Genomic DNA, 13,094 nt, shown 5'->3' on the forward strand with positions numbered 1-13,094 from the left:
CATGCTTGTAAGACCGTCAACTTTGCAAATCACAAAGATGACTTTAAAAAATAAAAATATGCTCAAGATGATGCAATTGATACTATTGATAATGCTGAAATAATAGAAGAAGAAGAAGAACACATCGTATATATTATAAAAAGATTATTATTATTACTCATCCTAAGGCAAAAAGATCCATCTCAATATAAGAAAATCTTTCATTCTCAATATAGTGTTAATAACAAAGTCTATGCATTGATCATAGACAATGGAAGCTGTGACAACATTATATCCAAATCACCGATGAAGTACTTAAAATTGTAAACGGATGCTCATTCAATGTCATATAAGCTATGGTGGATTAAAGAAGACCCAACTATTACTGTAAATAAGATCTATAGAGTTTCCCTCTCAATTGAGAAAAACTATAAGGAGAAAGTTATATATGAGGTAGCTAACATTGATATATGTCATGTGCTACATGAAATGCCATGATAGTATGATATGAATATAACTCAAATTGGAAGAAAGAATATCTATGTATTCTAGTGGAATAGAAAGTAGATTGTCATTCTACCAACTAATAGAAAATAAGATGAATCCAAGTAGAAATTCATTATCTCTATAAAGAAACAAGAGCATGCTATGCTCTCATTATGAAGGGAGAAAAGCCACCTAGCAAAAATTTCAAATGGACTAAAATCAATACCGAAAGAAATCAAAGATATCACCCTTGAAGAATTACCGGATGGACTTCTACCTACGAGAGATATTCAACACCAAATTGATTTAGTTCTAGGAGCAAGTCTACCAAATTTATCTCATTACCAAATAAATAAAAAAGATAATAAGCTACTGACGAGAAGAAGAAGATAGAAGAGTTGATGTGTAAGTGACATATTTAAAAAAGTATGAGCCCATGTGTAGTCTCGAATTTATTGACACCTAAAAAGGATGAAAGTTAAAAGATATTCGTAGATAACAGAACTATCAACAAAATTAGATTAGATATCGGTTTCCTATACCTCAACTAGAAGATATATTGAATCAACTACAAGGCTCTAAGATATTCTCAAATATTGATCTCTATAGCGGATATCATCAAATTCTCATAAGGCTTAGAGACGAATGGAAAGCTATATTCAAGACAACCGAAGACTTATATGAATGGTTAGTTATGTCATTTGAGTTGTCCAATGTATAAGTATATTCATGAGACATATGAATCATGTACTTAAACCATTTATCGAAAAATTTATAGTAGTCTGGTGATATTCTAATATACACTTATAGTAGAGAAGAACATATGGATCATTTATGATAAGTCTTAACTATTTTACAAAGATTACAAGTTATAAGCTAATTTGAAGAAGTGTGATTTCCTAACAAATGGATTGATCTTCTTGAGGTTTATTATGAGTGCTTTACAAGACAACAATTGGGGGATCTCAAACATCTTCAATGTTATAAACTTATATGATTATTTTTCAAATAAGAATCCATTATACCTGGACATAAATTCGAGAATGAGTTTTTCTCATAAAGAGAATTAATATAAAACAATAAAAAAAATTATTTTGAAAGAACCTAATCGCTTGTGATTTAAAAAAAAAAATTCATATTACTAAAAAAAACATCCTATTTAAGTTTATGGAATCATCAATAAATAATATTTTCAAGTATTATAAAAAAACTTCTTCATAAAAAAATCAATTTATTAAAAACTTTTCTAATAATATATATATTTTTTTTTTTCGTTAACCACGAACACCGATGATTAATTAGGGTGGGAAGCCAATAATATAATATAATATAATGCGGTTGTGGTTACGGTGTCGATGGCGTCGCGGCCCTTCTCGAGGCAGCGAGCTTGCACTCTCTCTCTCTCTCTCTCTCTCTCTCTCTCTCTCTGCGCGCGCGTGTGTTCCTCTCATTGGAAAGCATTGAAGTGGCAATGCCTGCCTCTCAATGGTACATCCAAACGTCGGTTGCAGTGTCAGCACTCGGCTCGGCAGTGTCCCACTAACGAGTGAGCTCTTCTTTTTGCTGTTTCTCGATGGCACACTCCCTGCAAATTCACTCTGGTAGTGTTGTGTTGGTGCGCTTAATGATAATGGTTCAAACACCTTTGCCCTCCTCTCCCAGCATTTGATCCCAACAAAAGCATATGTGATCTGACAAGTCGATCGAACTCATTTACAAGGCCAGAGTGAGCCTATTGTCATTAACATGCGTTTAACTATATTAAACTCATAAAATCAATGATTCTTCTTAAGACGCAACCAACTTTCTTCCTCCACCAAATGTGTTTGCTTACCGAGCTCAAGTTCTAAAATGTGTTTAACTTAGCTAATAAAGATCGATAGCGAGGTTTAGGATCGAATCTAGCTTAAAAAAGAAAAAAAAAATCACTTATTATTTGAAATAAAAAGTAAAACAAAAACAAAAAGTGCTCCACCTGTTGATATTGGGATGTAGATAATGCTATTATATTATTGCATCAGAGGATCATAATGCAGTGTGGCATACGGTAAACATTCAGATGAGTAGTAGTAGTAGTAGTAGATGACATGATAGTGTCCTGCAAAAGTTCTGTTCGAGTCATTCGAGACACAGGGATGTCCATGAACACTTCCTTCACTACTGACTACTAGCATGCTACTTCTACCACCAACATTTGATCTCATTCTAAGCTGTAGCTGAAACGACATCATTCAAAATCATAGGCAGAAGAAGATGCTCGAGGACGGGTTGGGACCTGCAAACCTACACCATTTCTTCTCAACAATCATGTCCTTCGAGTGTCGTGTCAACTTATTTCTCGAGTAAGGTTTCATGTACTGTTTCGGAAAAGAGTAAGTCGTCAATTTCATTAATCATTAACGAGTACTCCAATAGATATGGAATTATTATCACTCCTCTCTCTCTCTCTCTCTCTCTCCATCTTTGTCTCACATATACAAAGTTTTACTTTCTTATGTAGGAAGAGAAGCTAATCCTCTCCCGGTCTTTACTCGTGAAGAAAGGCTACTCCTCTCTCAGCCTTCATCTTCACATGATATGGAGTCTTCTCTGTGTAAGCTAAAAAGAAAGAAAGAAAATACTCCTATTTATTATGGTTATCATTATATTTTTAATATTGAAGCCAAAGAATAATTATGTGCTACAGTTAGGATCGATATATGAAGTTTTACATGCGCGTGAAGAAACACTAATAATCAATCCTCTCTTACCTCTCTTCTCACATCATCCCAAGAAAGTTTTACTTCAAATTCTTCATTTAATACACGATACGGAGACTAGTTCTCTTTCGATCTTCCTCTCACACGATAAGGAGAAGGAAGAAGAAAGGCTACTCCACTTGATGGTACTTTCTCGGCATAGATAATGTGATAGCGGAGAAACTGACGGCGGCTGACGATAATGTACGATGGATGGAATGACTTTTAGATGCTTATCCATTGTCCTTTCGCCCCTTGCGGTAGGCTTCAACTTTCTTCCCCTTTTTTCTCTCTTTGGGTGCACTGTTGTTGGAGATGAGACCTACATTATCTCCAGTGGTCGAAGAGGGTTGTCACGCTGTGCAAGTGGTAGGGGGTAGGGGGGAGGGGAAGAACACTATTTCCAACGATAATGAAGCTGCTTCTTTTTGGCCTGAGGAAGCTGTAGCAGAAGAAGAATAAGAAGCTTCTTTTTTGCTTGAGGAAGCTGCTTCTTTTTTGGCCTGAGGAAGCTGCTTTAGCAGAAGAAGAATAGGAAGCTTCTTTTTTGGCCTGAGGAAGCTGCCTTAGCTTCGTTCCTCCGATGAGGAACGACTGTAGGTATCAAATGATGTGTGCATTTAGTGTCCAGATAATAATGTGAAAAATATGAATCGAGTTATAAGAAGAATAGGAAGAACAACATTGATTATTAATTAGAAATTGCGAAGAGTTATAATAAGATTCTATCACTCAGTGTTTTCGTGAGTTAAGCTTTGTTCACTTTCGATATAATATAGGACTAAATTGATATGCTTTAAGTTTAATAAGATAATTGACTCATTAATTTCATTGATATTGAGTTATTAATCTAAAATATTTAAGTTTAAATTAATAATACTTTAGTTTTTGTTGGTACTAAATCGAGATATTTAAGCTCAAACTTCTTATCTAATCTATAACGGGGACGCGCAGCAGCTACCGGAGTTGTGTCTGTCGAGGTGGCAGCATTCGGCCATTGGATTCTGCCGTTGGAAATGGCTGCAAGAGGACAGGACATAGAAAGAACTCGCTGGGACGACGGACATGGCCGAGTTGTGTCTGAGACCAAGAGATTGTTTCTTATGTGCCGATTCCCGCTTGATATGAGTGAAGCCGGATGAGGCATCGTTTGGTCGGGCGTGGAAATCATGGCCAGATACTGTTTATGGTTGAAGTCTCCGTGTTGCAGACACATCCGGTATCCATCGTTTTTGCCGCTTTAAGTCGCAGCCGTCGCGGCTTGAATCATGGAAACAGTTCGGCGACGAGCGACGAGCGACGATGACATGACCCGCAGTAGTTCCTTCGTCGACCCAGGGTTTACTGCGGTAAATTTCGTCGAACACCTTGAGGACAGTTGCCGCCTCCCCGGGGAAGGAATCTCCTAGTGACTGGGGAGGCAGGAAGGACCACCGAGAGCGACGGGGTTGCAGGTGCGAGTCACAGGCCACACACCACCACCGCGCAAAGGGAGGAGGGGGCTTTCTTCTCTTTCCTTGTTCCCATGTCGATTTCCAACATCAAAAAGGGACGCCATTGGACCCTGTTCCTTTCTCCCACCTGCTCTGTTCCAATCGCCAGCGGTTTCTTCGACCTCAGCAGAGATGAAGCTAAAAAGCAGAGGAATGGATCGTGTACAAGAACAACACATGTATAAGCTCGCGTACAGAACAGTATACAAAACAGAGGAAACATAAATCCCCTCACGGAGGCGAGATGGTGTGGGGAATTGGTGTCGCTGTCTATCTGTAGGATGAACAGGAGAGGGACGCAAAGGCCAGTTGAGCTCGGCAAGCCTATCTACAGCCCCAAAAGCTACGAGCTGGTCTCTCTCTCTCACTCTCACGCACACGGTGTTAACTGCCACTACCTGTAATTTACAGAACCGACATGAACTAGGAGGAAGAAGAAGCGAGGGAGGAGACTCTCCGGGGTGCTCTGCAGGCATCCCTCAGGTGTAGTCTCCTGCGATGGACGGGGCTTTTGCTAGGCTTGTGACTCCAAGTCTTTTGAGCCGACGAAGGTCCCGTGGAAGCCATAGGGAACGCGCGACGGCAGCTTGACTGAGGCCTCGAGTCGCATGTCGACGGCGTTCACGATCAGTAGCTCCGACGCGGACGTCTTCTCGTCGTGCATGAAGGTGAGAACGTAGCCGTCGTCCTCCCTCAACGAGTTGGAATCGCGCGGCAGGAAGTAGGGCTCGCCGCCGTACCGGCTGTCGCCGAAGATGAACTTGCTGATCTCGCCGGTGAAGAGGTCGACCTTGGCGAACCCCGACACCTTGGGCCATGGCTCGGCGATGGCCAGGTAGGCGTACCGGGTCTTCCGCCCCAGCTTGTTCCGGTTCACCATTCCGGCTTCGAGGTTGAGTTGATCGGCAGGGGACAGAATGGAGCGGCGCGTGGACTTGCCGGTGTTGAGGTCGAGCCGGATCTCGGAGAGGACGCTGTTGAGGCGCTCCTCGCATTCGTTGAACACGGAGTCCGGCGGCGTCATGCAGGATCCAATCACCACCACCTCGCCGGTCGCCGTCTCCTCCCACGCGTTCCACAGGTGGAAGCAGAAGCAGTCGGGCACGTCGACCCACCGCATCTCCGAAGCGTCGGCGGCGTACTTGGGCAGCACGCCGAAGCGGGCGGTCTTGGCCTGGTCGTAGACGACCGGGGAGCCGCCGCGGATCATCTCCTGCAGCTTGAACACCACCTGCTGGTCCGGGACCACAACGTAGTTCTCGGTGATGGCGAAGTCGTGCATCATGGTGGGCTGCTCCAGGGGGATCTCCACGTCCGGGGACTTCTTGCCGTCAGGGGAGAAGTAGAAATACTTGAGGTAAGGCTTCTGGATGACGTCGTAGCTGAGCGCGAAGAGCTCGCGCGAAAACGGGTCCAGCTTCGGGTGCGCGATCATGGAGGAGCGGAGCTGTCCGCCGAAGTCGTACCGTTCGACAGTCTCGAGGTCGCCGGAGGGAGCGATGCGGACGTGGTAGGGGATGTCGTCCTCGGACATGGCGAGGAGGCGGTCGTTGAAGTACACGAGGCCGGCGTTGGCGACGCCCATCCCGCGGCTGCCGTTCACGAGGCCGAAGAGGCTGCGGGCATAGAAGAGCAGCAGGCGCGCGATGCCCGAGTGACCATGGAGCTCGCCGATCGCCTTGGGGAAGACCGGCTTCCCGATGGCGCGCTCCTGCCGGAGCCGCTCCGTCTCGGTATAGCGGCAGGCGTAGGTGGCGGCGCCGTTGCGGAGGTGGACGGCGTGCACCATGCCGTCGCCGTCGAAGAAGTGGTGCCCCGCCACAGGCTCAAACAGGGGATTGGCGCCGTTGCGGACGTACACCCCGCTGATGAACGACGGGATGCGGCCTTCAACAGGGAGGTCATGGCACGGCGCCTGCTCGTCGACGGGGGCGAAATTTCCAGCGATCTGGACGGCGGGGTCCGCCGTCTTCGGCAGAGGGCGCGGCCGCTCGAGCACGTTCGACACGAACGCGTCCTCGATCGTGTCTAGCGCCGCGGCGGCCATCCGCTGGACCAAATTCCATCTCGGCCTCGCGCCGCAGCTTTGCGTCGACTGGTCAGGCTTGCTCGCCGGCATCGCGACGGTAGTTGGCGCCACCTCCTTATGACAAGGAGCCAGGTAGTAGGCGGGGCTGGCGTCTGATGTCAAGTTAAGGAGCGAATTGGAGGCGGAGCAGCGTATTCTTAGCGTAGCAGGGGCGGCGTGCTTGCGTATCAGCTTCACTGGATTGGCTGCTGATCGCACAGTAGAAGTCATGGCACTGGTAGCACTAGTCATGGTGTCGTGACAGCTGAGGAGGAGCTGGAGTTGGAGAAACTGGAGAGTGACGGTGGTGTCGTCTTCTTCGACTACTGCAAGGAGAGCAGGGGAAGGAAGTGGTGGAGGTGTTTGAATTGAAACGCTGGTGGCGTTCCTATTTATAATGGAGGGAGAGGGGAAAGGACGAGACTTCAACGAAGGGGATCGTTCCGTCTCGACGCCTCCGAGAAGCCCACGTGGTGGAAGGTCATCAAATGATGGCTCTTTTGGTTGGATGGACAGACTTATATTTCCGGCTTAGCGCTGTGGATGCTCGGCACGTGGTGTGCTTCCATTGGTGCGCTCGCCGGATCGTCCACCTTTGTGGGGTTGGACGAAGGAGAGAGGAAGGAGGCGGCAACGCTCCGCCAAGTGACACGCCGCTACTGGTGGGCTCAAGTGTGTTTGTGTTGAACTGGTCCCCCACCCTTTGCTTTCATCAGCTCCATTCACATTCCAACGTTCCCAAATTTAATATTAATATAGATTTTTTAAATATTATTAATTTAGATAATTTATTTATTTTTATTTAAAAAATAAATAATGAAGATGATATCTTTTTATTAAAATTTATTTATCAGGCTAATTTATTTTTATCATATGATATCTTTTTATTAAAATTTATCCAATGACTTTTTTTTCTATAAATTCTAATTTATCCTATTATTTTATTTTTATTTTTATTTTTTTAAATTTTGTGATTTAATTCATGTTAGTCCTAATTCATGTCAACCCGACTTTCTATTTTTTCGTCCCTTTTATCTTTTTTTTTTCTTCCTCCTCTTTTTCTTTCTTTTTTTCTATTTTTTTTCTTTTCTTACCACGACGAAGGAAAAAAGGGTGAAAAAAAAGGAGAATAATATTAATCTAATTTTGTTTGATTTGATTTATTCTTTCGATTACATAAAATAATATAACAAATCTAAAAAATCAAGAATATATCTATTTATTAAAAAAAGGAGAAGTGTCATCCTTTGAGAATTAATTAAATTTTTTAAAAATTTATTTTATTAATTTTAATTTATAAATATATTTGAAAGACAAAAAGACCGTCTCGCCTCATATACGAGAAAAAGTTATAAGAAAGTATGTGGGATGTGTCTCCGACTATCTTTCGAAAGAGCCCAATCTTTTGCTCTCGTTGGAAACGTGTTGAATCTCTTTGGTTCCCTTTTTTTTCTTCCTCGTCTTGGAATCAATTATAGTGACAAAATCCTCTCTTTTTTTTTTTTTTTTGTGTCAAACGTTTGAACATGTGTGTGTAGTAGTTTTTACAGCCAGCATTTTACATGTGTTTCGTAGTGCATTTTGTTAGCAAAATGAGAGGTATTCGTGATGTTTAATTATTGTACGACTCTTATGATCTGATCCATCATGAATGTACTGGAAACATCGATCTCTCACTGTTCATTTAAACATGACTAATCTTTGTTCTGATATCATCACAGCCTTATGTTTGAAACAAATAACAAAGACACGGAGGTCAATTTTGTTTTCCAGATATTTAACATATTCAATTTGATTAAATTAAATTCAAAATCTTTTAATCAAGCTATGCTCCAGGTGTTAATAGTTGTTTTCGACTTTAACCATATCTGAAGGGTATATTTATTTATGATAATTAGTATATTTACTCGAAAGAACTAATGAGCTCAGGTAATTACTGGAATTAAGTAAAAAAAATTAACTTACAAGACAATTACATGAAATCATTTAATATTGATGTTGATATAAGTGTATTGGGATGATTGAAAATCTAAGATGATATCGAGTCGATATTGATGAAAACGAATGATCTGATCGATCTATCGGTCAGATTGATGGATACTAATATTATTAGGATCGAGGAGCATAAGGTTGTCCATGTGTTATAATCCCTTAGCAGTTTTTTCACTTATTTTATTTCATATTTCTTTCCTCCACTTATGATATCTTATGTATCCTTACATCTTAAGCTATCCTATTGTTATATCATTATCAATCATAATTTCTAACACCCATATAGATTTTTAAGAGTGTCAACGTAAAATATAAAGATCGAGATGCTAATAACACCCATATAGATTTTTAAGAGTGTCAACATAAAATATAAAATATTTTTATAAAGATCGAGATGCTAACGTGTGATGTCGCTATGATAAGTTAATGATGGGAAACAGGGATGGAGATGGTGTCTGCATGGGGAGGCGAGTGGGTGAGACACGATACCGCCCACGATATCATCTTCTAGTCACAATCGCATCGTCTTCATCGTATCTCTAATCTCTCCTTACCGACGACGCCTTCACTACACCAACCCCCCTTTGTGTTATTAGATCTCCCACACCAATGAAGTGCACCAAAGTGAGAGAAAGAAAGGAGATGAACAAAGAGAGAGAGAGAGAGAGAGAGAGAGAGAGAGAGAAGCTGAGCACACTTCCCCATCCTTATCATGCGTGCAAGTTCACATGGCCAACCTTTGAAGTACGTCTTAATCTCGAGACTTGTAAATGTATCGGTGAGCGAACACAATTTGATTTGTCTGATTTGACCCACTAAATTAATTATTTTAGGATGAATTCACGAAAAAATATTCTCTTTTTAGCTTTTTCTCCGAGAGGTGCCCATTTTTTATTTATATGTTTCAAAGAATGATTCATATTTATCGTAATTCTTAAAATATCCTATCAACATAACTAAAATAGTACTGGTGATATATCCTGCATGTATAAGATTTAAATTATTATATATAATATTTTTTACATCTCCACCAAAATGGTATAAGCATGTTCAAAAACTTAACCGAAACAAATGAATTCAAAACCCAATGAAATCTAGCTAATCTGAAAAATAAGATTTCAAAAAAATTCTTATTGGTCCGGAAATAAGAACAACTAAACTTTTGTATCACTTACAATATTTTAAAATAGATTTACAGTATTTTTTGACATAATTCATGTAATGAAATGCTCCAACTGGGCATTTAAAGGATTATAATAAACGGGTACTCTTTGAGAAATATGAAAAAAAGGGACCTTTTTTTTTTTAGGTTCATGTAATAATAATAACAAAATATTGGTGGTCTAATGATCATTTTCAATCATGTGGTTATTATGTTGATGATGATGTCCTTTTTTAGATTCGAATTCATCTTCTGAGCCTCTATTTCATCAATTGGATCCTTGAAATCTAATTTTTTAGTTGGAGGACCATTATGTATGTGTCAATATCTCCAACTGTGAAAATGATTTTGATGTAGTTGTCCCATACGCTCCAATTTCAAAGTCGAGATCTTGACACAAATCTATGGCAAATCTTGTCTCTCAAAATATTTTAAGAAAAAAAATGACACTAGCGAAAAAATGTAAGAGACACTAATATGATAAATTTGTTGATAATTGTTGCAATAATACTAAGTGGTCTCGGGCTAATTAATTATTATCTACGGTAATTAGCTATCATTAGTATTCTGATATTTTCATTTTAAAAAGTTATATTGGTATCTCTATAATTATAAAATTGAAACATCTAGATCATCAATTTTATTAATAAAAAGATAAAAATAAATACAGAGTGATCCTTACCTGATGTCGTTGATTTTTTCATCATAATAATCACTTGCGGCTCCCAACGACATCATCATCTACCACCACTGACGTTGTCTACCAATCACTGACTACAACATTAAAATTATCTTTTTATCTTTGTTTTATGTTTTCGTCACTAAAATCGATGGTGTTAGGATGAACGAACATAGATATTTTGATTTTGTAACTATATATATATATATGTCAACATAACTTTTTAAAATATAAGGATCGAAATTATAAGGATAACTAAATGCCGAGTAATATGTAATTAGTCCGGAATATTGAGTTGTGATCGATCCATGATATTAATTTTTTTGATGTACCATGGGGTATACGAAAAAGAAATTAAGGCAAACATGTCAATGACTAACTCGATGTTGATATGATATATTCTATGTATATGATCATTGTTTGATGTACCATCCGAAGTAACATGAAATTGACGCATATATCAAGAATTAGTCGTGAGTGTTGTGCAGTTAATATAGTTGAAACTCGTTCTATATCTACTAATAAGAGTCAATACTTTTCAAATTTTCAAGTTAAGTTTAACTCGATTTGACCATTGAGATCTCTTTCTAAAATTTAAATCTCTCTCGGTCCATCTTATTTTAAACACTTCTATTCACTCTAATTCTCACTCTTTTTCACACTCTTACTCATCATTAAAATTTCTAATCAATAATCAGTTTCAATCAAACTATTAATTTGGATAAAATATAATTTATTTTTTATTTATACCTCACATTCATTTTTACTATTGTTTAAGTAAAATAAAATTATCATTAAATTAAGCTAAAAATCCCAAAATTATATTTATTTTTTTAATGAATATTGATATTTTTATGAAAATTGATACATATTGGTGTATTGATATACAAGTACATCAATACCGATATATATATATATATATAGCGTGCATGTTTAGCATATTTAGCATTATCCGTATAAAAAAAGAGAATAAATATAGAGATTTCAATTTCATATTAAAATGGATGCCACTTTCCACTTCGGGGGGGTTTCTTTCTTTAATAGTTCTTTTTGCTCTATCGATTTCCCCAAACAAGATATACTTTCTTTGACATTATGGACGAGGAAAATGCCACATTTTCTTGGAGTGGCTAAGTCGATTAGGCTACACGTGGTATGCATTAGCTTCATTCATTTCACTTGGGCTTTAACCTTTTCATCTCCTTCCTTTCCTTTCCTTTCCTTTCTACTTGTCATCATCATGTCTCATTTGCACATTGTATTGTCCTAATGATTAACAAACATCTAATCATATGACAATTCATGATTGTGGTCCTACAATATGACAATCCAACAAGAAAAGAAAAACAAAATTGATGATAAGCTTTGTCGAGAATTCAGCCCTCCTATTATTTTCATTTTCGATCAATCTCAAACTAGCTTAAACCTAATACATTAAATTTGAATAGATCGAAAATTATATTATGTATATAATAAGATTCTTAACCTTTTGATCTAAAAGCTTAGATCGCGAGACGTGACATTGTTTATAATTTTATATTCCTAAACTAACGTCTCGCCATCGACATTCTTCACGTTTAATGTTGTTCGTTTATTATTTAGTTAATTAAACATTCAAAATGTGATCTATGTATCTACCAACTTAGGCTTCTAATATATATAATATATGGAAATGAGGATTAAGCATAGAAATCAACCCTTGCAAATGACCACACTGGCATCGTGAGGAATTAGCTCAAAGATTGAGATTCCAATGGCAGGAACTGTGGGTAGTGATGAGAATTGGTAGAATCCACCACTAGCAAGGAGAATGGTGATGCAAGAAGTGAGCATAGCCAGCCATGAGTTCCTTGTGACCTAATAAAACATGCTTCGATCGATTTAGCTTTTTCCTAGTGGTAACATGTTGTGTTGGCGATTAACAGCCTGCTGTCCCCTCAATGGGGGGTGAAAGATGAGGTGAAATAGGAATATTAGAATGATTGCTTTGTACTTTTTGGACCCTAAAGTTGTTGTCATGATTAAAGTTATCAATCCTTACCGTTGTAGATTAAAACAAATAAAAGAAGAAGAAGAAGTTGGTTGATTGGGTTATAATTATTACTAAAAGAGTTTGCTTTAGTTTAGTGTATAATGCTTATATATATAATACCTATTAAGAGGCTATGATATTTAATATATTGTTGCTCAAGTGATAGATTAAACGATCGCATCAATATTAAAAAAAAAATATAATACCTATATGTATAACTATTATCGAGAGGTTATCGTATTTAAGACTTTATTGGTTATTTGATAGGTCTAATGTTCTTGTTTACGTTAAAAGTATATATATATATATCTAATGCAATGTAGATTAGGAAGAATACTAATAATAATTCTACATTAAAGATTTATATTAAGTTTGACCCTTAATTTAATGAACATAAGTTTTTGGATTGAGTTGGTATTTAAGTTTATGAATGAATGTTAATCTTGACCTATTTGATTCAAACTG

The 13,094-nt window shown here is 38.7% G+C and overlaps 1 protein-coding gene across 1 annotated transcript; it reads right to left on the minus strand.

Annotated features, from left to right (window-relative positions):
- Positions 1-4,857: 4,857 nt before the first annotated feature.
- LOC135635995 (9-cis-epoxycarotenoid dioxygenase, chloroplastic-like) lies at positions 4,858-7,289 on the minus strand. The gene has a single exon (XM_065147485.1). It carries the CDS (start codon positions 7,014-7,016, stop codon positions 5,211-5,213), a length of 1,806 nt encoding a protein of 601 aa, XP_065003557.1. The 5' UTR covers positions 7,017-7,289; the 3' UTR covers positions 4,858-5,210.
- Between the last annotated feature and the right edge of the window lie 5,805 nt (positions 7,290-13,094).

This window comes from Musa acuminata, chromosome BXJ3-4 (assembly GCF_036884655.1).
Source record: "Musa acuminata AAA Group cultivar baxijiao chromosome BXJ3-4, Cavendish_Baxijiao_AAA, whole genome shotgun sequence".
NCBI lineage: Eukaryota > Viridiplantae > Streptophyta > Magnoliopsida > Zingiberales > Musaceae > Musa > Musa acuminata.